The sequence below is a fragment of the Mytilus californianus genome, unplaced genomic scaffold, assembly GCF_021869535.1.
Source record: "Mytilus californianus isolate M0D057914Y unplaced genomic scaffold, xbMytCali1.0.p SCAF_4, whole genome shotgun sequence".
Lineage (NCBI taxonomy): Eukaryota > Metazoa > Mollusca > Bivalvia > Mytilida > Mytilidae > Mytilus > Mytilus californianus.
In genome coordinates, this window is record NW_026262690.1 from 27,084,485 (window position 1) to 27,112,479 (window position 27,995).

At 32.5% G+C, this 27,995-nt stretch overlaps 1 protein-coding gene across 1 annotated transcript; it reads left to right on the forward strand.

Annotated features, from left to right (window-relative positions):
- The first annotated feature begins 250 nt into the window (after positions 1 to 250).
- Positions 251 to 27,859, forward strand: LOC127737831 (uncharacterized). The gene is made up of 8 exons (XM_052248772.1): positions 251 to 331; positions 10,832 to 10,948; positions 13,094 to 13,261; positions 22,361 to 22,803; positions 23,528 to 23,705; positions 24,602 to 24,670; positions 25,475 to 25,591; positions 27,506 to 27,859. Exons 1-8 carry the CDS (start codon positions 277 to 279, stop codon positions 27,622 to 27,624), a joined length of 1,266 nt encoding a protein of 421 aa, XP_052104732.1. The 5' UTR covers positions 251 to 276; the 3' UTR covers positions 27,625 to 27,859.
- The last annotated feature ends 136 nt before the right edge of the window (positions 27,860 to 27,995 follow it).

Here is a 27,995-nt window from a genome sequence, read left to right on the forward strand (position 1 = left end):
TCTTCACACATCCTAGGCTTTCAGGAATGTTTGAAACATAACTCAGAAACATCTAGAATTGGATTGTGGACATTGATAGATATAGCTGTTGAAAGAGATAGCAACCAAGTCGTTAGGTTAATTTATCAAATCAACAGGTAAAGGCATGTTGGATCAATGAGAACATTAATGTCTGATTAACAAGACCTACTAAAGATAAGTGAATATATGTATAATACATGTAATAGATAAACTCACGTACACACTTTTGACCACTGTATAAGTGGAACTTTAAATATGACCAGTGGATTTTGGTTTTCATTAGTAGGTTTAATTCTGCTATGCTTGCGAAGTGAGTAGATCTTCTGTTTTTTTTTCAAACAGTCGCTACATACTATTTATAAGAAAAGACACACACATATAGCGTAGGGCAAAATTAAATTATTAAAATGCACAGAAAGGCGTAAGCCATGGCCGACCGTGCGAGACCCTCAACTAAATATCATATGATTTTAATTTCAATCGGCTATAAAATTTTACTGATACTAACATGTATATATTAAGTATAATGACTTCGGTTATATAACACGTACAAGATCGGTGCATTACATTTGCGCGCATTACCATTACGTTTGCGCGTATGGCATGGTATTGGTTGCAAAAATTTGATATTTTTCATTTAAATGCAATATTTCTTATTTAATTGGTATATTTCTTCATTTAAATGCAATATTTTTTTATTTGAATGGTATATTTTTTCATTTAAATGCAATATTTTTTATTCAGATGGTATAATTTTTCATTCAAATGGTATAATTTTTCATTCAAATGGTATAATTTTTCATTCAAATGGTATAATTTTCGTTCAAATGCAATATTTTTTATTCAATTGGTATAAAATGTCATTTAAATGCAATATTTTTTATTCAATTGGTATAGTAGTTTTGTATTTATATGCAATAATTGCATTATGGGAAATTCTTTGACGTAATAAGGTCAAATTTGCAACAACGTTTGTGATTGGTCGGTAATTGTTTGGATTTCTCCCCTTTCTTTCTAAACTTGAGTGACCAAGAATTAAAAAACGCGTCAGAATATTGCCCCTCTAACTAAATTTGGCGTACGTGCGAGTTCGTGCACTGGCTGTTGATGCCAATAATGGCCAGGACGAGCAAAAAATGCGAGTGACAAGTAATAATAATTAATTTGACACACAACTTGTTCATGGATAGAAACAGATGCCTGCGTGCATAGCAAAAACACCTCCAATGAAAACCTTTTCTGAAGAAACTCTCCTACAGTCTACACATTGAAATAAAAAAAAATACATAGCTAGCCCCCCTCCCCCTTCTAAGTCCAAATACATGTAATCATGACGTTCTTTAGTGCTATATCATTTTTACTTTTCTTGATCCTCAGAGACGTTGCAGGAAGGCACACATGAAAAAAGAATAAAAAGCATCCAGGAGGTTACAATTATTTGGACTAAGCCCCTCTTTTTTACTACATGTAGAAAAAAAAATCACCTAATTACGACAGCAGAACCAGAAACCCACAAGTCGAGACATAAGCTGTTATACTCCGGAACTAATTCTTTAATAAAGACAATTCAGGATAAATTGGAACCAGTTACTAACCCATGTTACAACAATAGTCCTATGACATAGGACTTCACTATATGAGGCGTGAACTTCATATTTAATACTATCTATAATATGTGCTCTCATGTCTTATGCTGCAAATCATTTTACATTTAGGATTCGTTGCTGAGCTTTTTTTTTACTGTTCTCGTCTCCGAATCCCTTCAATAGATTTTTTTTTCAATCCCCACAGTAGTTCAATAATTACTATATGTCTTTGCATAAATAAGTATGCAGGGCATATTTCAAAACATATTTTATCTTCAGGATTTTTAAATGATTTACTTTTCAATACTGCATTGGGAAGGGGGGTATACAAGTTTATTTTGTGACACATTATATAATATAATTAGGTATCCAACAAATTATATGATTGTTCGTTTAGCTATTATCTAGACCCGTACAAAATGTATATAATTAGACACATTTAACAGGGGCGGATCCAAAACCTCGGTGTCTAGAGGGGGGGGGGGGAGTAGGTTCAAATTAAGATATTTGTATAGAGATGTATATATGCGAGTATTGGCAGTAATGGTTATGTGGTGTGTGTGAGAGTAGGGGTTTCAGATCAAAGATCGTTTCTATAATTCTATATCTTTTAGTTTTTACCATTTCACTCTATTCTTTATCCTTTGATCTCTATTATACTTGTCCTAAACATGCGTAACATATTTGCCACTGGACATAAGGCAACCAAAAGTCAATCAACGTATTCTGTATATTTCATCATTTCTTTATTATGTTATCTATAGGTTTGGTCCCGCCCCTTATCTATTTTTTTTTTGCACATTAGGGACGACATCAAAAGTTCAATGTAGGATAACTTAATATGGGAAAAATTGATTGAACAATAAGGATATATATAAAATCGATGTTAATTAAACAAAACTTGCAGCAATTTTGACCCCCCCCCCCCCCCCCCCCCCCCCCCCCCCCCCAAAAAAAAAAACTATTTGAATTAAGTTTTTTATCCTTCATTGATTTTCTGATGTCGTCCCTTATCCTCTCTATGTAAACCCAATTCATGTCCTGATAAATGGTGACTCGATCATGCATAGCATTATATGTGGTTATTAAATCAAGAAACATATTCATATTATAATAATAAATGTATGCTAGGACTTGATGTCATTAGTCCCAGGTCATGTAATAAAGTAGGTCTTATAAAAATACAATAGCATTTTAATTTTGATGATTATATATATATGTTTATATATTTAATAATGCCATTTTTTGGAAAAAAAAAGGGTAGGAGCAAGGCGTTTTTAAAACATATCAATGGGGCGCGTTTTTTTTTTTTGTTCTTCGGAAGTGAGCCAGAAGAAGTCCATTTCTGTTTTTTTTTTGCATTGGGAAGATCTTCTGGCTCTCTTCCACCTCTTCTTTTTTGATAGGTTGACGGCAGAGGCACATAACAAACATGGCGCCGTTTAGTCTAAATGAAATTAATAAATTTATGAATGCAGATATATTAGAATGTGAGCTGTTTTATAAACGTTTTTATGGTATGACAGCCTTAGTAGGACATCCCTGTAGGACGATAAGCTGGATAAATATAAGAACTACACGGACAATAACAGTTAAGGGACGATTATTTGATATTCTAGGGAAGGGATTTTGATTGATTGGTGTTTAACGCTACTTTCAACACTATTGGGCTATTCCGTGGTGGTCAGTTTAAATTTATAGATGAAGGATGGGGAAGGGAAGAGAGGGCATTATTATTCATTTCAATCTGTCGCTAATCATGCCTATTTTTCAGCTCTTACCAGGCAACCATATTTATATATGAAATCCTTCTGTCCCCCACCCCAACAAATAAATAAATATCAAATGGTTTTCCTCTTATTTAACACAAGTTTAAATTGATTGATTGTTTGTTGCTAATTTTAACGCCCAGTGAAAATTATTTCATGCTTGTTCAGGAAAACACGAGTTTAGAAGTCACGTATATAATATAAAAATGAAGAGATTGAATATGATTGCTAATAAGGCAACTATCCACCGGAGTTCAAATATGAAGTGGATGTAAGCAATTATAGATAAGATAAGATAAGATAAGAAAAATTTATTTTAAGTCGGGTTACATGAAATACTACAAACATAAGCTCTGTAGAGCTTTTTGCGGTCATGTAGACAAATGCTTTTTGTAGACAATCGTAAGGCCTTCAACAATGACAAAAACCTGATACTGTAAAGTCGTCTATAAAAGACCCGACATGAAAAGTGTGAACAATTCAAACGAAAAAACTAACAGCCTAATTATACATAACAAAACAATTTACAAAATATCAAATATGAGTCGAGACAGGAACCAACGACAACCACTAAACTACAGGCTCCATCCCTGGGACAAGCAAATAAAGAATATGGCAGGGTGGATATAAAAACGAAGATGTGGTATGATTGCAAATGAGACAACTCTCCACAAGAGATCAAATGTCACAGAAATCAACAGCTATAAGTCACCGTACGGCCTTCGACAATAAGCAAAGCCTACACCGCATAGTCAGCTATAAAAGGCCTCGAAATCAAAAATGTAAAACAATTCAATCGAGAAAACTAACGGACGAATTAATGTTCAAAAAAATGAACGAAACACAAATATGTATAACAAAGCAACAAACGGCAACCACTGAATTACAGGCTCCTGACTTGGGACAAGCACATACATACAGAATGTGGCGGGGTTAAACATGTTAGCGGGATCCCAATCCTCCCCCTAATCTGGGACAGCGGTGTAACAGTACAACAACATGTTTGTGAGCAACCCATCCCGAAGCTGGGATAATGGTGTAACAGTACAATAAAATAACAACCTGCACAAATCAGCAAATTAACTCAAAAGATCGGTACTAGACACACAAAAAAGTAACATTAAGACAATAGACACAAATCACCGACATAAGAGTATTTGCAATTACTGGAAGTTTGCTCAAACCTAATTACAACTGGCACTGAAATAAATCTAGTTCTCCCAGACTGAGTTATCAATCAGTACACAATACGCGGCAAAGAATTTATTAAAAAAAGAAAACAGTCTGAGAAACGTCTGGTTTACGGTTGTATATAGATATAAGAAGATGTGGTATGAGTGCCGATGAGACAACTCTCCATCCAAGTCATAATTTGTAAATGTAAACCATTAAAGGTCAACGTACGGTCTTCAACACGGAGCCTTGGCTCAAACCGAACAGCAAGCTATAAAGGGCCCCCAAAAAATTAGTAGTGTAAAACCATGCATTCAAACGGGAAAACCAACGGTGTCTAATCTATTTAAAAAAACCGATATACTTGCATATAAATCCTTATACAATGAAACGGTTTTTGGAAAGTGGACCGAACGTTTTGACCATCGAAATTTTGCAATAGAAATACTAGTTATGACCACAAGATTTTAACAGCCAGTGCAAGACTCGCACGAACGTTAGATTTAGTTATAGGGGCGATATTCTGACGCGTTTTTTTAATTCTTGGTCACCCATGTTTAGAAAGAAAGGGGAGAAATCCAAACAATTTCCGACCAATCACAAACGTTGTTGCAAATTTGACCTTACAACGTCAAAGAATTTCCCATAATGCAATTATTGCATATAAATAAAAAACTACTATACCAATTGAATAAAAAATATTGCATTCAAATGACATTTTATACCAATTGAATAAAAACTATTGCATTTGAATGAAAATTATACCATTTGAATGAAAAATTATACCATTTGAATGAAAAATTATACCATTTGAATAAAAAATATTGCATTTAAATGAAAAAATATACCATTCAAATAAAAAAATATTGCATTTAAATGAAGAAATATACCAATTAAATAAGAAATATTGCATTTAAATGAAAAATATCAAATTTTTGCAACCAATACCATGCCATATGCGCGCAAAAATCATTACATTTGTGCGCAGCTTATGATTACATTAGCGTACATTTATTTGACAGGTAAATTAAGGTAAACTCAGGTAAATACAGGTAATAATACTTATTTATTTATTAAACTATTTCATTATTTACAGGTACAAGTACCCCTTCCGTTAGTCTGAGTCCCCTGCTCACCAACGAGGAAGTGAAAGTGTGATTTCGAGCAGGATACGTCCGTTTTATTATGCACAAGCACTAAATCCTAGAAATATATACAGATAAAAATGTTAAAATGTTAAAACATAGCTAATCTAAAAAGTAAAAGTACTGATAGTACATGACTTTACATGTCGGTACGTGCCGAAAATTTGAAGACAATTGCTTTGAGAAATGAAAGTCTGTTAACTTCTCCATTCTGGTATTTTCTGAATTGCTCCATCAAATAATCGGTTTTCTCTTTTTCACTCCTACGCATTACTGCTGGTGTATCAAGCCCTCTTAGTTCGATGTATGTGGTTGTCTGGAATTTTAGAATAGTGTCAAGATACACAAAAATACATGGATGTGCAGAATAAAATTGCTCCTTGTAGTGAGCATGAAATGATTCCTGGCCGTTTGTAGTACGCCTGGATTCTGCCGATGGTAGTGATGCCCAAAGACTTGGAGGGGGGGGGGGATAGGGACTCTGTTGAAATGGAAGTTTCGACTAGATAATCTGCAAACTTCACATTACGCTGATCATTTGGAACATCTTCAAACATTTCCTCTGCAAAACAATCACCAACTTTTGTAGGATTAAGAAATGCCAAACCTATGAATTTCGTCAATCGCAATCAAATTTTGCATTCTTTGTTCTTATATTCAACACCTAGCCCAAGTTTCTGAATTTTGCGCCACCAACTTTGACCTGAATGAAAACGACAGCATTCTATTCTTGTATCTGGAAATACAGACCTAAATGCATTGTGCAATGCGATTTCAAAATCAATATGAATGATCCTTGGTTTAAACATAATGTTTCTGTCTGTACACAACGAAGATATCATGTTGAGCAGAACAGTGTAAATTTCCTCTGGTTTAGATGGTAAGAGAACAAATACTAGTGGTACATAATGTCCCAGTTTAAATCCATGAAAAGTGTACAGTTGTTCAAAATATTTTAGACAGTATTTAAAAGTTCCGTCTATGAAAAGTTCTGAAGCTTTTGTGCATAATGCCTCACGATTAGAATTGCATGATAGAATAACAATGCCATGCTGTTTGCTGTTTATTAGACAAAATGATTCCTTTGTGTTGGTTTGCAATTATAAGACATCCATGGTGTTGTGAACGTCATCTCTTGACTTTGGTAGAGTTGGGTATTCCTTGCGCCTTTCTCGGTATATTACCATTGTCAAACTTTTCAGGTCTTTCTCAATAAGTGTTTCTTCTTCTATATTCATTAATTCACAACGGACTCATTACATAGGTCTAGCAGTTCTTCTGTCGCTTTTTTCTTTACCACTACGCGGATAATCTGCCTCACAAGTTTTCTAGCATCGGACCCGTGGTTGTTTATGTTCATAGTTACCATTTAGAATTGCTGTTGAATGTTCGTCGGTTTTTATTCTGCCTTTGCAATCATTAACAGTGCATCGCAAAGAAATATCCCCTGACTTCAGTGTTCTATCAATACGGAAAGTAAATCCATCGCATACTAATGATTTTTACAAACTAACTTAAATTATTTACTAATTTAAAAGCGATCACTATTCGGTGAAACACTATTCACTCTGAAATATTCGCAATGAAGTTACATGTATGCATTAAGCTAAAACGTGATTTATCATGATCACTTTATATTTTGTTTTAGAATTCAATATGAAAAATATATAATTTGAATTAACAAATATTTTCGAAATTAATAATTTATAGTCATATTTATTATAGAAATTAACAATTTATAGTCATATTTCTAGTTCTATATTATTTATCTTTATATATACCTTTATTTTTACCTGAGTTTACCTGTAAAATAAATGCGCGCAAATGTAATCAAAAGCTGTGCGCAAACGTAAAAAAAATAATCCCCAAATGCGCGCAAACGTTAAAAAAAATAATCCCCAAATGCGCGCAATCGTTAAAAAAAATAATCCCCAAATGCGCGCAAACGTAATGCGCCCTACAAGATTTGCAAAACCCGTCTGTCACTTTCAATCTATAATACCACTTGAATATCACTATAGTACCAGTTTAAAAGCTTTCAATCGACTATGCTACTTGGAATCGATTTCTTTTCAAAAGAAAAAAAGGTAATTGTAGTAGTCCATGGATACTCAAAGCTCATAAACCAGACAAATTTAGACTAATCTGTTAACGCTTTTATATTGGCACCATTTCTTTTAATAGAGCTAACATTGCTTGTGATCTTTCACATATTTAGGACATTTAAGTTAAAAATGCGTTTAATCCTAAATTTCATTTTCCAAAAGTGTACATTGTTCTATTAGTTTCTTATTTACACATTTTATATTATATAATTTTTACATAAAATAAAGAAAAATATACCATTAACTGAAAAGTAGCTGAATATGTTTGTATTTTTTGGAGAAACCCAAAATCTCACTGCAATTCACTAAAAATGAGCTTCAAAAATAATTTATTAGTTGTAAATGGGTTTGAACTCGCTCTCAGTATCAAATGGTACTCTTAGATCGGTACTTTGTGTCTTTAGTCTTTCGGATAGTTTAATTTATTCTTTGTGACGATCTGATGAATCAAACCTTTTTAACTGATTTTTACAGTTTGTTTTTATGATGTGCTGTTAGATAACTGTCCCAGATTAAGTGTGTTTAAACTCTCGCAAATATGTTTATATATCCCCGCCACATTTTGTAGGTTTCTATTCTAAATCGATGTCTTCCCGATTGTCCCACTTTTTAAAATTACAGGTAAAAAAGTAATGAAATTTTGTGGGAAAATCGGGAATATGTTTGTGGGACAATTGGGAAGTTTAAATGTGGGACAATTGGGAATTGTTTTGATAGTGATTATTTTGTTTTTATAGTGTGCAGCAGTTACTAATCACTGTAACTTATAGAATATGAAAAAAACCATGAACAAATAATAATACTTACATATTATATTTTGCACATACATGTAGTAGGTACAATTGAAGTATCATCAAACATGGAATATAATATGAAGTCATAAAATTTTAGTCTTAGATGCATGATTTTTTTAATTAGTTTTTATTGGCTTTGAACTAGCTGTCAGTAACTGCGAGTACTCTAAGATCTGTACTTAGTGTCTTTGTTGTGGGGATGTATAAGTAGCCGTCCACGTCCATGTCCACTCTGTGATTTGTTAGATGTATTTCTGTCTGTACCCATCTGATGAGTTAAGCCTTTTTCAACTTATTTTTTTTAGTTTATTCTTATGTTGTACTGTTACAACACTGTCCCAGGTTAGTGGTAGGATTGGCGCCTTCAAAAAAGTTTAACCCCGCCACGTTCTGTATGTGTCTGTCCCAAGTCAGGAGCCTGTAATTCAGTGATTGTCGTTTGTTACTGTGTAACACATTTGTTTTTCGTTCATTATTTTGTACATAAATTAGGTCGTTAGTTTTTCTAGTTTGAATTGTTTTACATTTTTCATATGGGGCATTTAAAGCTGACTCTGCTGTATGGGCTTTGCTCATTGTTGAAGGCCGTATTGTGACCTATAGTTGTTAATTTCTGTGTCATTTAGTCTTTTATGGAGAGTTGTCTCATTGGCAATCATACCACATCTTTTTTTTATGGAAGTCTGGTTCTTCTTTATAGTTGGTGACGAGTCCTGTTGACTGCACTTTATGGCAAAGACACTGGGAATATTGGAAAACAACCTTTAATATTGATTCATGGAAAGGCTGATCTGGCAGAATTCTAGACAACAGCTTCGTTATCGAAAAAAGGAAGTTGTTGGGTTCAGGTGAATCTGACGTTGGGTGTTAGCAGTCTTCAATAGTGTAGAGAATGTTGTATTAATGTCCTCTGACTTCCCTAGTAAATTGTAAAGACTTGTGGAAAAATCTCTCCATCAACAAGTTCGTCTAGAGTGTAGAATGTAAATGAGTCTATACCTTTTTTTTAAATTGAATGCATTATTTATTCAAAAACTTTATAGAGAAAATGTAATTAAAATTACGGTATTGAAATTTGTTTTATAAATTACGTAACATTGTAGATATATTTCATAAGTCAGAAATATTATATATTTTTAATAAAAAGTGCATTAATCTAATGATTTAAAAAACATTTTTTATACTTCTATAAAATTAATATTAAATGTGCAATAAATTAATTCTTGTTTATTTAGTAAAAAAAACAACAGTTACATTGTTTATCTAAGAACATTTTACTTCATAAAATAATGTGGGACAATCAGAACTTTTAATGTGGGACAATCAGAACTCTAAAATTTTAAAAAGTGGGACAATCGGGAATAAACCTCTAAATCAATTCTGTAATGTCGTGGTTGTGGTTGGTCGCTTTTCATCATATTTTTGATCGTTTATTGTTTTGTACACAAATCAGGCCATTGGTTTTCTCGTTTGAACTGTTTAAAATTTTGTATTGTTGTTGTCTTTTATATTTACTTTACACTATGGGTTTTGATCATTGACGAAGGCCGTACGGTGACATAGAATTAATTGCATCTACGTCATTCGGACTCTGGTGGAAAGTTTACTCATTGGCAATCATACCACATCTTTTGATTATTATATTCACAGTATGGACAAAATATTTGATTATCTCATCTCGTCGAAACTTTTACGCACACCATCATGACTTGATTGACCATTATGGGATACATATCACAACGTAAGGATAATTTTCATTTTTGGTAGACACGATTACCATTTTTCTCGTTTATGAAAGCGCGAATTTTTACTTGTCATGCCCAAAATAACGGGCGCCTTTAGTTCAGCACGAGTGGCTCAAAATGTAGTTTTCTGAATGGTGATCTCTGTTTTGTTTGTCTTCTTTTCTGTTTGCCTAAGTTTAGTCTGTGTTTGGTCGACTAATGGTTATGATGGTCCCCTTGGTACATGTACCTTCTCCCTCTTTAATTTCAACACCTGAATAAAAATCGAATTCAGGAGTTCTTGGTTATGATTTTAATTCTTCGACATATTTAAAAAATGAATCCTTGACTATGTTTTAATTATGACTGCAATATTATTCGATGTATCCAATCTCATTCCTAGTGCCGTTTTATATACAAGATGTCTACGCATAGCTGTATAGTTTGATTAAGCAAACTTTAATTACGTATCCTTTATAAATATTTTAATCATTTTTGATTTTTTTTATATCAGTAGAGGTGAATGGAAACGGCTTGGAATCTTTAGGAAAGGAGTTTAAGATAAAGTTTTATGATGCAGACGGTAATTTCACTGACACTGGGTTTGTGGGATATTCAGACAACAATTCACGTAAGTTCAAAAGATAAATCAATAAAAAATAAATTTAATTGTGTTAAGCAATTTCGTTAATGTTAACTTAAACAATGTTGATACTCATCCTGCATTGTATCGTTAATAATACGTAAGTTGATCATTTAATGTTGCAATCTTCATCAAAACACTAATTTGTTACAAAAGTGCACGTACATTGAATCATAAATCTCTAAATTTCATACTTATGGATGATTTTGTACACACTGGCAAATTATAATGTTATGTGTCGAGCAGCTTGTTTAAGCTATCTAAATCACAGAAAGAACATTACTACTTGTTCTTTGTACTGTTATGTAAGGCAAACACGTGCCACAGTATATGAAGTTTAACTATGCGCTAAATACCATTATTCACTTTTTAAATATATTTCATTTTGGAACATAATATATTTGACCCTGAATTGGCTGCGTTCAATCGTGAATAAAAATGCACAATGTAGATACACTGGATAAGCGTTGGTTCTTAAAAAAGATTCCACGAAAACGGAGAGTGATTGCTATCTTTTTTAAACGTATGTACATGTATATTACGATAAAGCGATGTCTACTCCTTTACATGGTAAAATGACAAAATAAATCGACCAAAAACAGACATATATAGTTAAATTGTAGTTCGTGTTTTACAAGATTTAAAAACATGTTTCAATTTCACAGTAAAACTAAAGTATGTTAAATTTGAAAAATATAGATAAATGTGGCCCATTGATAGTCTAGCGGATAGGCATTTATACTCTCAGATCTGTGCTTAGTGTCTTTTTGTTGTTGGGATGTACAAGTACCCGTCCACGTCCACATTGGGTTTTTATTGGCTGTATTTCTATTTGTATCCATCTGATGAGTTAATCCTTTTTCAACTGATTTTTAAAGTTTGTTCTTATGTTGTACTGTTACACTACTGTCCCAGGCTAGGGGGAGGGTTAGCGTCTTCAAACTAGTTTAACCCCTGTCCCAAATCAGGAACATGTAATTCAGTGGTTGTCGGTTGTTGCTGTGTTTCATACTTGATTTTCGTTCATTATTATGTACATAAATGAGGCCGTTAGTTTTCACGTTTGAATTGGTTTACATTTGTCATTTCGGGGCCTTTTATAGCCGACTATGCGGTATGGGGTTTGCTCATTGTTGAAGGCCGTACGGTGACCTATAGTTGTTAATGTATGTGTCATTTGGTCTATTGTGGAGAGTTGTCTCATTTGCAATCATACCATATCTTCTTTTTATATTAAAAGGCAATTAGCAATAATAGTAGATGAAATATGAGATTGAAGTTTTTTTTATATTTCAAAGTAAAAACTAAAAGCTTTTTTATGAGAATGGTCTCATTGGCAATCATACCACATCTTCTTTATAATCATATTTGTATTTTATCAGAATACAGTTTTTGGTAGCACATTCCCTTCAGACATTATAACGGTTCTTCAATTATTGATGAAAGAGATTAAGTTCCGAACAAACGCTAAAATCTGATCGCCATCATCATCGTCAAGTTGCTTGAATTTCCCTTCAAAAGGTTTCATAGAACATACATTTTTGTGTACACTATTACTGCATGGATGATGAATTATGACGCATGAAATTTATAACGTGTTGTTTTCATTTTTTACCACAATTGTAAGATTGCGTTGTACCCTTATCAAGGTATTCAGAACCATATTGTTATTTTTGTTTATTTGAATGATAGAAACTTGTCTTTTCAAAAATATTTTTAAAACCATACATATATTTTAATAGCAGGATATATAAAAATCAATGCGAAACTAATGACATTTTTTTTTATTAATTTGGGACACACAATCTTATTCCAAAATAGCTAGTAGCACTTTCTGTTTTTAATATCTTGATTGTGATGCAATGAATTCATATATAGTTACTTAGTACACGGGAAAAGTATGCATGTAATTGTAAGCCAAGAATAATCTATCGATTGTCAACAGGTAATATTATTATGCACACTTTGTTCAATTTAAATATAACATTAAGTAATCTTTATCAAAGCATTAGAGTATGGCTTTAGTTGTTTGTCAATATCTTCAAGTCACTCATGTGGTGCTGTAAGGATTCCTGAAAAAAATCCAGAAAATGTTATCTGTAAGTCCCAAATAAAACAAATTTTCCTTACCAGATAGAAGCAGAAGAGCAAGTCTACGACCTGGAAAGGCAACTTCGACTGATAGCTGCGATCATGTGCGAGGAGTTCCAAGTGAATTGAGAAGCTCGTCCGTTATGAAGCCGCATGGAATAGCCATATTTTACCAAAAATATACAGAAGCATATGGCATACCAATTTTATGTGAGTTGTTTGCATCAGAAATCATTTGTTTGTTCCTAAATTTTAAAAAATATCAAATTCTTAAAAACACTGAACAATATGCGAATTTAAATGATAAATGAATTATACCATAGTCTATTCTGGTCACATTAGTATAAACATGGTATTTGCGACAAACATAACTTCTCAAAAATATTAAAGTACTGATATATAACAGCCATTATACGTCATTAGTTAACTTGGATGTGAGGAACAGTCAAACGCCTTGAGCAACTTTACTGATAAACATTTATTTATTGGAAATCTTATAGCAAAATATTTCACTTTTGGTAACCAATTGAATATTTAATGTTGATGACCAGAGGCCATTTTGACAGTTTTTGCTGCTTTTACTTTAACACAAGAAGACTGAAAATCTAGAATATTAGAATACAACCTATTTACAGTTAACAAAATAATTTTAGGTGGAGATAATACTCATGATTTGAATTTTGCTTTCAACAATCAAATACATTTTTATAGTAGTAATGTAATGTCGCAAATTTAGTTTACCTGGCGACGCGTAGCGGAGACAGGTAAACGGGTATTTGCGACAGTAAAACTACCGATGGACGTCCGCAAAGCTTCAAATACAATACAGTTATATCTATTCTAATGCAAAACAAGTACATAATTCAATTCCAATTATTATTTCAGTTTTAAATTTTCATTAAAGAAAATTCCGCGAAAAGATGTTATCCTATTTGGCTCCTAAACTAGGTGATGTCATAGGTATGCCTCCGTGGTCAAACGTAAACACCGGGCGTTTTCTGGCTTCTTGGCTTCTTCCAGAATGTAATAAAATTTGATAAAAAGAAGATTTTTAGGTGCGATATCTGTGTTTTTTTGTTATTATTGTAGAAATTACATGTCAATACATTCCGCAATTCAAAATGTCGGCTTCCTTAGTTACAGACAAGAAGATAGAGAATTTTACGCTTACTGTCATCCAATCAGAACCATTGATAAAAAATAATTGCATTAGAATTGTTATTTGATGTTGAGGGATTATAGACGGGTGGGGATCTTAACGTATATTGCAATATTTTTAAGAGTACCGTACGTGACCTATTTGAATTCGCGGTTTTGGAAATCGAAACTTGGTAATTTCATCGTTTGTAACACAAAATGAAAATAACGTCACGTCATTGATTGATTCAATTGTTTATGACGTTTTTAACCAATGACAATATTTTGATTTGCTTTATGAAAAATATAAGCCAGAATGCATTAGATGAGATTCTGCCAAACTGAATATTCTATAAATTTCCCCCTATTTGGCAGTTATAAAATATCGCCCGCTATTTATCGTCCCAAGGAATACACAAACCATGACATTTGCCACAAAACGTTCTGAAACCAACATTTAGTCATTTTATGTTCTTATTTATTCCTTTACCGAACATAAAGAATGTAATCCTTTAACCACAACACTTAGGCTAGTACAAAATAGAAAGAACTAGTCAATAGATCACAACTAATTAAAAGCCGTCAACAAGCACCACATCTGATGAGCCTTCTTACACGAGCAAAATTTAGTACGCAGAAGGTGGCAAAAGTGAAAAATATGCAGTAATTCAAAATATGGGACGTGTGATGTGATAGAAGTGGGACAAAGTAAAACTTAGTGTTGTCAAATCGAACAGTTTTGATTAACCGGTTACTCGGACTATCTTTCGACCAATTAACCGGTTAACCGATACTAAAGTAGATGTTTAAAGCCATTATCTACAGTACTCTACAAATGCACGGTTTTTAATACGATGAATAGAAGTTTATCCTTGGTCATTATAAAGATTGGTTTTGAGCATTTCTGGTGAAAATTTTACTTTTGATAATCCAATACTACTATATCTACTATGGCGTTTGCAATAACTTAATTCAGATTGAGAAAATGAAAATCTTCTTGATCTCGGCGAATTGACAAAGTGTGAAAGTGGTGTCTCACAGAAAATTTTGTGGAGTGTTATTATTTGAGAAGATTAAGCATGTTACTCGTACTCGTTTTTATTTTGAGTCGGCTTTTCGTTTAGAGTATGACAATGCCTTGAACGATAAAGATGGCATATTTGAAAATAGGTCTACACAATGTTAAATCAAAGTGAAATTATGAACTTCAAGTTAATCTTCAAATTTATCAGATTATAACTGTTCAAAATGCATGTTTGCTAATTATGCTTACTTAAGGTCTATCCCCGAGCTGATAGACAAGTTTTCTTTGTGCTAATTATTTTGTAAAATTTGAATGTTATCAAGGTTAACAATAGTAATTAATATACCCGACAATTGATCAATCAAGTTAAGTAGCACGACAACCATTTTAGAATTCAACGAAATGCATTATTGATTTTTAATACACATTCACATCAAATCTATTAAAATTGAAGAAAAGGTCCGGTTAACCGATTAGCGTTTTTGGTATTCGGTATTCGTTCCTTCCGACGGTTAACCGGTTAATCGTTGACAACACTAGTAAAAGTGTTTAATCAGAGATTTAGCTGGCTATTAAACCAGGTGTAATCCAATATTTTCTACATAAGGAAATGCCTGTACCAAGTCAGGATTATGACAGTTGTTTTCCATTCGTTTGATGTGTTTGAGCTTCTTATTTAGCCATTTGATAAGGGACTTTCCGTTTTGAATTTTCAGTGGAGTTCAGTATTCTTGCTATTTTACTTTTTTCCACTTGTATTAAAAACTACATAGGGCAAACCAATAGAGTCAGAGTCCACAAACAACAGATAAAGGACCAGTCAATTAGGAATTTTCCATGCTCATTATCTGAACATTTTGATAAATGTGAAAAGGAAAAATTTAAAATATTTTATTTTTTTAAGATGTAAACTGAATATAAAATTCCGCGTGAAACGATGGAACACTACTTAATCAACTGTACAATCCATCCTTGAAAAAGGAAGTGAAATTCGGTCCGTAAATATTATTCCGCAAGACGTAACTATTAAGTATTAAATGGCCATGTCAGAACCGCTTTACTACAGTTCATCAACATAATTGTCGACCTTGCCACTATTATATTAAATGATACCAGGGCCATGTCATACTTTAGCTATGCGATTATACACAAGATAACTCAACCAAGTTATACTATAAACCCCGAACATGTCACTATGGTTTGTACAAAATAGAAGGACCATGTTAAACTTCCAACACCAGCACATGTAACTACATCATACAATAGATGCTAGGGACATATTTAAATACTATTAACATTATGACAATTTTATATACATGCTAACCAAAATTGCAAACTAAGCTTTTAATTTAACAGCAAACGCAGGTGTGTGAAAAGGTTCTTAACCAAAAATGGAATTTAGATTGGTACAATGTACATAAACACCCCGTGTATTCTTTGAACTCAAGAACAGCGGCTAAAAAATGTCTGAACATATTTAGAAACACAGCACTGAATACATATAGAATGAATTGATCTAGCAAGAATTTGAAATTTAAATTTCATACTTTCAGATTTGACTATTTTAACACAATTTTGATGATCTGTACACTACTTTAGACCATTACCTTTCTATTGAATTTTGTATGATCTTTTATTCAAGCAATCTCAATAGCCCTCAGTTCTCTCCATGTAGAACTTCGTATTTTTTTAAATTATTCCACATTTTGTGGAAAATTTTGAAATCAACCCCTACATTAAGACACCCCTGCACTTTCACTAGCGTCTAAACAAATTACTACTGAAGAGTAACTATAAGTTGTAAAATGTCTGCTGTTAAGAGTCGTCACATTGTCTAACCAAAATTCAAGCTCAATTTTAATTCAACTATTTTCAATAAATAATCCGAAGTAGCTCTAAATTCTAAACCTTGGAGTTCGGTATTTTTGTTATTTTACTTTTTTCAATAATCATATAACAATAAAAGGTCATAAATCTGGTTATATTACCTATTACAGCGACATAATTATGATCCTTTCCGTAACCTGAGCTTAATTCGTAGCTGTAATCTGCAAAAAATGCGACAAAATAGAATTCAGTGAATCTATGAGATCACTTATTCCTCTTTCAGGAATAAGCAAACCAAACCATTTTGAATCCCACAAAATACCAAGTCATTCAAGTTTTATTAATAATAAAAAAAAAACATGGCAGATGCTAAAGATTTTCGAATAAACTCCGAGTTTTTTTTTTGTACAAGAGTCATAACCCAGACTCATACCTAAGCCGTCATCTAAATACAAAACTATATTGATTGCATTTAATCTCCAATAATTCACCATCACTTTCAAAAAATTAGTAAGAATAAAGGGGCGAAAATTTTTGTTAAAGTCCAAATGGTAATACAGTAAAACAATAGTATACTCCTCTTCAAGAAAACCCTAGGTTTGTTGCTGAGAACAAATGTCAAAATGACGTTACCCGGACTTTAATCAAATCTAAATAGGTGGCAATTTCTGATAAATAATTAAATTAAAACATTCCAATCGTGATATTTAAATCTGTCTCTTCGAACATGTTAGTTCAAAGCTGAAAGATCTAAAAAAAGTACCTTTTTCCCTGATTTTTTATATTGTAACACTAAGAGAATTAACAATATAAGGTTTGAAAGGGATCTAAATAACACAACCATTGGTTACTAATTCAGAAACAGCTTTGTCTACAAAACATGATCAATGAAGGCTGATTTATTATTAAGGAAAAACATTTTTCAGGAGCTTCTATATAAGGAATTAGACATCTTTCCAGTAATGAATGTGTTTTTAAAGATTGCCTTTTACACAATTCAAAATATTTCTAAATTACAACTTTTAAACAAGCTAGTTTGTTCTAAAAAGATCTCGAGATCCGTCAAACTAATATCACCCCATATATTATAATAAGATTCAATTAAGAACTTATCGTTAAATGTATTTGCAGAAGTGGTTGATTCCTTGCTTCTTCTAGTTGTCTAGATAGGTTGTGTTCTGGTTACTTCTAATGTTGAGAGGACAGTTTTTTTCCAGTGACCAATTTTCTTGAACAGAAAGCATGAATATCATGGGCGCAGTGTAAAGTCATCATTGTAGGGCTTTTGAAGAGTAGAACGGGGACTATGAGTGCTGTTGGATTTAGAGCGGTTTCAGATCTGGCATTCGTAGATGCTCTGGCATACGGAGTTGGGCGGTTACTGTTCTCTTTGATAAACTTGATTGCTCTATTCTCTGCTTGCTCAATTATCTTTTCATCGTCAGAATTTTTTACAATTCCGTTTTGCTCTTTTTGCTCTTACTGTTGCCTAACCCGCTGTAGAGGTACCAGCGATGCGAATAAGTTAATTGCGTGCTTTAAGTTGGTTAATAAGATCATATATCAACGAAATACCAGTTGCACTAGAATGTTTCTGTAAATTAGATAGCCCAGAGGGGATTTCCTCATTGAACCGATACTAAATTTTATTCCCTTTGCTTATAAATGTCAAATTGATGTCCTCATTAACTTTATAAAACAAATGTTCTTGCTCAGACATAATTTTCGATAACAAATCTAACAACTTATCATCAAAATTTGTTTTGAATAAATCAAAAGTTTCAACTAAATCTTGCCTAGATTTACTAGAATCTTGATTGACCGCGGCGACAGAAGGCTCACCTTGTCTACTACTAGATTCGTGATCAGACAAATCTTCATTCTATTCAGACATAACGTAATGGGATGAGCTTCGAATGATTATAAAATGTAGTTTGTTAAACACACGTTGCAAATTTACACTCAGAATTAAGCATTAAGAATTAAGTAATAGGTGTAATACCACCATTGATTTTCCCCTATTAGTCTTTGTTAAATTTGCACTTTTCAAAAAATTGTGCAGAATTTATCTTTGTTTCGAATAAAAAAATACTTGGCATGAGTAAAGTTTTATCTTGTCCAGTACTAGAGACAAAATTTCACATAACATTTCATTGCATATAAGAAAATAACCATCACTGGAAGTTACCCAATCAAATGTTCACCCCTTTTTTTACTGTGTACAAGCTTTAGTAACCATGTAACCTCAAGTTTCCAAAATATTCTATAGAAACACCAAATAAAAAAATAATGGTGCTTTGAAAACACCCAAGACACATGTTTATGACTCAGAAATTTTTTACTGCAATGAAATGTAGGATTAATTTCCTACAACTGTCAAATTCAAGGGAATATTTTTTTAGACACTTTTTCGTATGCAACCGGATTTGACGTACTATGATTTGGTGGTATTACACCTAAAGAAGACTTTTTTGTAGAATGAACTGAATGTGATTGTTTTCCTTTGTAATACTGGTTATTTCAAACATTACTGTCAAGTTTTGTCATAATCAGTTCAATAGTTTGAGAAAAATCTAGTATAATGTAAGACGACATCTATTGCGATTTGAGCAAAATTTCTTCGAAAAATCCAAATCAAGCTGCATCATGATAGAATATAGTGTTGACCAATAAATGATCAAATATTTATCTCATCTGCATACAAACAGTTGAATATGATACAAAAAATGACTCTAGGATGATAAATACCACTAATGGACCTCTTTGTCTTCATTATAAGGTCCCTTTTGGTCCATTTATACCCCTCATTTCCTTAAAATTTCAACATTTAAGGCCAATAAATAAAAATTTTGGGATAACTTTCACTCATTTATAAAAGAAATGTGATTATAAATGAGTAATTGAAGTATTCAAGCTGAATGAACTATCCATATAAAAGTTTACTGACTCAATGGAGGTTTCAATAAGTCTTTACATAAAACTTAAATTTACGCCGCGTTCCAGAGAGGGACATAAAAAGCTTCCCTTTTAGTGAATAATTTGTTGTTACTGCTTGAAAAATAATTTCATTTATAGATAACTATATATTTATTGAAGTATTACTTAGGAAAAAGTTTTCTATTATAACAAAATATAAGAAATAAGGAGAAAAAGCTCCCAAAAACACTGAGTATGGCTTGCTCTATCTACTTATATTCATGATAAAGTCCTATTTCAAGGCAATTTTCTCATGAAATGTGTTTTTGAGACTCAATCTACTCAGAATATTTCATTTTTGTAATATTTCACTTAAATAGCATGAAATTTTAACAAATGAGAGTACACACAAGGTCAAAGGTACATGTGCAGCTTCCCATATTAGGTGTAATACCACCATTGATTTTCCCCTATTTGTCTTTGTTAAATTTGCACTTTTTAAAAATTGTGCAGAATTTATCTTTGTTTCAAATAAAGAAATACTTTGCATGAGTAAAGTTTTATCCCTTTTTTTCCTGTGTACAAGCTTTAGTAACCATGTAACCTCAAGTTTCCAAAATATTCTATAGAAACACCAAATAAAAAAAATATTGGTGCTTTGAAACACCCAAGACATATGTTTATGACTCAGAAATTTTTTACTGCAATGAAATGTAGGATTAATTTCCTACAACTGTCAAATTCAAGGGAATATTTTTTTAGACCCTTTTTCGTATGCAACCGGATGTGACGTACTTTGATTTGGTGGTATTACACCTAAAAGGTTCAATTCTGAACAATGATAAATGTTTATTAAGATAAATAAACAAATAAGGTAACAAAGGCAGGTTTATTAGATAACAGGAATAAATACATTTAATAAATAGATAAATATCCTGAATGTCATTCTACAATGAATTTATAACTCTCTGCTACACCTTTTTTGTCGGCGTCTTTGTTAGATTGATTTGTACGTATGTTTGATTTTTTTAGTCAGTTGTGTTGTATGTCTGTGATGTATGTTTACACAGTTTTGGCTGCTGGATCCCAATTATTGTCACATTAACCTATTATGTCTGTTTGGGTTGCTTACCTAATTTTGTCAATACAACGAATCTTTAAACAACTGTGATACAAGTGAGAGGTTAAGCTAGCTATAAAACCTGGTCTAACCCATAATTTTCTTCGGAAAATGTCTGTGCTAAGTCAGGAATATGGTAGTTGCTTTTCACTTAAGCTTGTGCCGTTTGTTGTGTGTTTGATTTTGTCAGTTTTTATGGAATTCCCCTTTATAAATTTGCCTTGTAATTCGGTAATTTTGCTATACCTTTCACTTGCTTTAATCTGAATATCTTATTGTGACGAAAGAAGGCGATCATGTCTGATGCTGTTGCGTAGAGAGAACATATTTTTTGTAGATCATTGGAAAAGAAGGATTTAGTTTGTCTGCATATCGTCTAAAAAGCATTTAGAGAAACAGAGTCATACGATATTTCACCACTTTTTAAATTTCAAATATATAAAACGCTTGGCGAGCCTCGTGATTTAAATATGAAAATTAACTGTTTCGAGTGGAGAAATATCGTATCACACTCGATACAGTGGTATAATCTATATGTCTAGGAAACGTGATATATTTATCTGATGAAATATCGATTTTAAACTAGTGCATAGCAATTGCAAGTTTGTTTATCAGTGTTTTATTCTTCTTGTTGTTTGTTTTGATATTTTGTCCAAGATGTTGATATATGGGGACCATTTCAAATGAATTTTGCAATTTACTGTGTTAGGTTGTATGTGGAAGGTTCAGGGTATGCATAAAATGTAAAAACTCTTTAAACTTTATTTGATCCTTCCTGCCAATGAGGTTGGTGCGGTTATAGTGTTATTATATCGTGTTTCGTTAATGTCGTCGACTTAGATGAGTCCTTAAGTTTAATTTTTTTCACATTTTGTTCATTTTGAGACTTTAAAAATAAGCCTATGCAATGGAACTTTCAGAACAGAATTCTCCCTTTACTTGGCGCTTTGGTATTTGATGATTTCTTGATTCAGTTTCATTGTCAATAAAACGACATTGTTATGTTGTTTTATTAGAATGTTGAATGTTATCGTAAGCTAAGGTAGCTTATTCCTCAAGTTAAACTGATCTCCGATTTTTTCGGTGTCTTTTTTATTTGTATTCTGCAAACAGGCGTTTTTTTTCTCGATAAAGGAGAGCACATAAAAAAAAACCACATGAATCAATGTTTAATGTGACAGTCTGAGATTATTTTGACGTCTAGCAGTCATGTGAGCTGTAAACAGCAATGGTCTTACCAATAGATAGTGTGTACAATTCAAAGTAAAAAATAAATATATTGTAGCATCCTGGAATGTAAATGATGATGCCTTGAAGAGAGCATGTTATATAACACGGTTTCTTTTTGCTGATAATTACGCTGTGCGGAACTCCTTTTACCAGAGATCTGGACGTTCAGCTGTAATAGGAGTACATGAAGGTACAACCAGTATACCAGAACACAGTCACATGGATCCCTCTTTCTGGGATAAAAGAGCACGCGGACTTGGGGCTACTGATTCTGCACCAGTTTCTACAGGTGGTGAAGAAAATTTGTTGTGTATGAAAAATGATCGTTATCATAGTGAAGATATATATTTACACGAATTTTCTCATGGAGTGGCAAATCTTGGTGCTAGATATGGTATAAGTGGTTGGTTTAAAAGATTAGAAAGTCAGTATAATAGAGCAAAGCAACAGGGTCTTTGGGCGAATACATATTCTATGAGTAGTAGTGCTGAATATTTCGTAAGTATTATTTTAGTTTAGCCTAGTTATTCAACCTTTTTCTAGGACCGGTACGATTAAGAGTTTGTCCATTGTTGAAGATCGAATATTGATCACTAGTTATCCTTCTTTTTGTTTTCTATGTTGTTACATTGCTGTCTCATTGACGTATTTCCCTCAGAGGTTTTCATTAAGAAATATTCTCTACCAATCCAATACTGTTTCCATCAACAGAATTTTCTTTCGTTTACTAGTATTCAGATTTCAGAGAGAAAAAGCCAACTTGATTCAGAGTACATTATATCGCACAAGGGTTAAATTAAGCCATGTTTGAATTTTATGTTTCCTTCAAGATTCAAAATACACCGATACGCATCAATGTTACACTTGATACGAATCAATGTTACACTTAATACGAATCAATGCTACATTATTACCAATTAATCTATTTGAACAAATAAGGGTAAATCAATCGACCTTGTTCTTTATCATAAGAATAAATCATTTACCAGGCACTAAAATGTAATTTCAAGGACGACCTGCTTCGTTAAGCTTTTTAGTAATCAGTTAGAGGATATTTATATGACTATGCTAGCACGATCTTTTTCACGGACGAATAAAGATAATAAAAAAGTAAAAAATGCTTTACTTTGTTACCAATAAAAATATAGAAGTTTCATAATATACGACATTCTAATTCGAGTATTTTTTTTTACTTTATACACGTGTTAGTGTTTTTAAACAGGCTGAAGGTGTGCAAAGCTACTTCAATGTAAATGGCTACAGTGCAACACCAAATGGAATTCATGGTCCAATAAGCACAAAAGAAAAGCTAAGCACATATGATCCCGCTCTATATCAGCTGATTGAAGAAGTCTGGCCCTGTCATAATACTTACCTCAAAAGATGTGTTGTTAGCAGAGGTAATTCATGATATCTGCTTAAAAGAAGAGTTTTAAATATGTTTATCCAAGGAGGGATGCACTTATTCAATGCATTTGCATAGCATTTACATATATAATATAATCTGTCCTATGAATAAATAATAGTTTGCTAAGAAATGCAATAGAACATCAAAGGCATCACTTTGAAGCTAGAAAATACATTTAGATTTAAATTACGAGTCTTAATAAGTACAAGATGTTTAAATTAAGCTATCGATAGTGTAGTAACAAATTTGTCAATCTTGAAAACAGTCAGTGTATATTGTAACTATAATTGCTGTATAGTCAGTTTATCAACAACGTATACGAACCGAATTTTACTCCCATAGTCTTGTGACCATTGAAAGAATATATTCATTAGAGGTTTTAGATAAAATAAGTGCTTTTGGTGGTCCTTTTAATTCTGCTGACAGTTATGATTTTTCTACTCTGTACACTACACTTCCACACAATCTTATCAAGATAAAGTTTTTTTCATATTTAATTAAATGGTCTTTTGAAAAATCTCATTGCAAATTTATTAACATTCATAACTGCATGTGTCACGACAATGCATGTAAAACAAACGAACAGATTGATACAACTCGTAATTTCCGCGTTGTTGAATATAAATGTAGTTATAAGAATTGAATGCTTGTTTTTGAAATTTAATATGGCTGTAAAAGCGTTGATCGTGCGAACATTTTTAGTATGAAAGCAAAAACAAAATGTGATTCGGTCAACGCTTTTTCTCCCCAATAAAATTATTAAAAAAAGGCATTTTATTCTTAAAAGTATTTACTTCACTAATGCAAATCAGTATATGCAGTTATTACTAATAAAAGCATTCACTGGATAACTTTTTTAAACCTAAATAATTTACATTCAAATTTCAGCACAAGAACAACAGCAGAATATACGTACAAACTGTGACGGTTCCAATGGCGGTGGCGACGGGGGAGGAAGTATGTTCGAATTCATTGATTTTCAATCACATATAATGTACATGTATCACCGTGTAGGAGCGACACCGGGAAGTGGTACTAGCTGAAGCGGATAGAGGTCGAAAGTGCAAGCTGTTGTTGCCATACACTATCGAAACTTGGAGATTTACATAGTTTAAGACAATTTATGAAAGCTATGGTCTTGTGTATTTATAGTGGGTCATAATTAAATAATAGGAAGAAATATCAAATCTTTAGATGCATATTAAACTGCTGCTTTTCTTTATCTGAAGTAATCGGTGTAAAATTTTACAACATCTCTCCGTTTCAGCTACATGTATTACCAATATCCGGTTTCGCTCCAATACGGTGTGTATACATAATAGATTAGTACAGCAATGAAAATGTTGACATCTCTGCTGTATCCGTCTTATTTAGTAAAATTAGTATAGCATGGTAAAGGTACAAGGAGGCATGTATAGGCGAATTATTTCCAATTCTACAATTGAAAAAAGGATAAAAACACATGTACACTATGGCCTGAACATCTTTAAAGGCAAAATGTTTAAAGGAATCTACTTACAAACAATTGAGATTTCATTACTTCTTGTTATGATTTTAATGCGAATTTCACAGGCATGAGTAAAAGTATTTTGACGCACTATATCTTTTATGTATATATATTATATACCAGACGTTTTTGTTACAAGTTACTTTACGCGCGTCTGGCGTACCTTATTATCAACCAGGTACTTTTTATGAGTTTGTTTACCACAAAAATACAAGTTTTCTTGTACTATGCGTTAAATAACCTTTTATTTCTAGGTTGTAAAGACATTCATCCAAACTGTCATAGTTGGGCAACTACTGGAGAATGTTCAAGGAACCCAGCATATATGCTTGTAAACTGCAAACACAGTTGTAATACATGCAGCGGACAAGGTGTCGTATTCGTCAACATATTTTTTTTTAAATGTTCATGAAATGATAAATGGTATTACTTATGTATTATAGGAGTGAAAAATATGTCACAACCGTTTTTAATGTATTATGATCCGTGTGGATTTTTAAAGAGATGATCAAACTCTAATTTAATACAGAAAAAAGCGTATTAAATGTTAAATCAAGACTACAGAGTGAAGTCAGGTGATTAGGAAGGGTAAGCTGAGACAACTATCCATCAGAGTCCAAATGACATGTATGGATACAACTATAGGTCAATGTGCAATTTGTCAACGACCGAAGGAGTTTTAAACTGTAGCTTCACATGTAGGAAAAATTGAAGATATATACTTGGTAATATGTTACACATACATTAACCAAACCTTCGCGGTTTCCGTACAATTAGCAAAGAGACGACTGCTACTTTACAATATCCTTGTAAGAGAAAAACCTCTATCGATATAAAAAAGGACGATGTGGCAGGATTGCCAATAAGACAACTTTCCACAAGAAACCAAATGTCATAGAAGTGAACAACTATCGGTCATATTACGGCCTTCAACAATAATCAAAACCCATACCGCATAGTATGCTATAAAAGGTCCCAAAATGACAAATGTAAACAATTCAAACGAGAAAACTAACGGCCTAATTTATGTACAAAACAATAAACGAAAAACAAATATGAAATACAGCAACAAACAACAACCACTGAATTACAGGCTCCTGACTTGGGACAGCCACATATAGAATGTGGATGGGTTAAACATGTTTGCTGGCGCAAAACCCTCCCTCTAACATGGGACAGTGGTACCATTTTGATATAAAACAGAAACTCTTGAGTTATCTTACCATATATTTTTTTCAAATCCAGGAAAAAATTTGATGGTGGGAAGATATGGATTATATTATATTTGATTCATTTTAATTTACTGTATATTTACTTATTTTGTTGTGCAATTTTTAAACTATGATAATTATGTGTAGCTTTGCGAAACATAACTGTTTTGATATGAATATAGTTGTGAACAAATAATATCGTTCCAGGAAGCTTGATAAAATTTTGCAGAAAGTTCGTTAATTCCTTAATTGATTTACCATTTTATAGACACGTCTATTTCCTAAAACGATTATAATAATATAAAAATAAGGAGATGTGGTATGATTGCCAATGAGACAACTATCAAACCAAGTTCAAATGAAGTGGATGAAAACATTTATAGGCAACCGTACGGACTTCAACAATTGAGAAAAACCCATACCTTATAGTCGGCTATAAAAGGCCCCGACATGAACTTTACTTTCAACGCATTGGCATAATTTTATAATCGACATTTAATCTAAGTATATGTAATAAAAGAATTGTTTAATATACTTTATGTATATTTGGTTATTTTAGAAAGTATAGTTCATGTCGGGGCCTTTTAGAGCCGACTATACGGTATGGTTTTTTTTTAAAAGAATCAAATAACATTCCATAGGCGGTTACAATAACCACATATCACATCTACGTAAACTAATCAAAGGGAAGTAAGATAAAAGATTGAATAGAGAAAAATCATTTTTATAAAAAAAAAATTACTGATAAAATGATTTAAAAATCCTTGCAATAGAGAAATCCAACAATTTGGAGTAAATGACACAACAGAGTAAATGAATAATTTGATAATGGCACGGTCGTTGCAAGCACAAACCTGGGACATAATATATTGACTTAAGTCCCAACACAAACAGAGGCAGAGAAAGCTATTTTCCTATTGCCTTAATTTTTTAACATGCATAAAAGTTACATATATATTAGGGTCCAAATTTTTACTAATAGTATTGTGGTATTCATAACGTAAATTTTAACAAAAATAATGGACATTACGAAGCTTTTTCTTTTCTAACTTTGCTTTTTGGCTTTAATTTCAGGTGGCACTTCATGTACAGACAGCGGTCAGTTTTGTCATGATTGGGCTGGAAGGGGAGAATGTTATAGGAACCCAGGTTATATGAATGTATCTTGCAAAAAGAGCTGCAACCGTTGTTAGGTGCAATATAATAAATTACAAATTTATAGCATAGTAACACTACGTTGATTTTTTCTAAGTTAACTAAGTTATTTAGATTCCAGCCGGACGCATCGTCTTGAGCATATATATTGAGAATGTTTGTATCAAGAAACTGGTTTGTCATAACAGTATGATTTTAATGTTCTCAAATGCATTTAGCTGACCTGATATTTGGTCGACAATGATTATAATAAAGGTTGTAATATTTTGAAAACGTGATTTGCCCATTTAAGGTGATATAACCTTAATTCTTTGTATTTTAAGAAAGTACTATAAAAGAAAAAAATGTGGATTATTCATTTGAATAGCTGCAAATTAAGTTCACCTTTCAAAAAGAATCCTCGTCAATT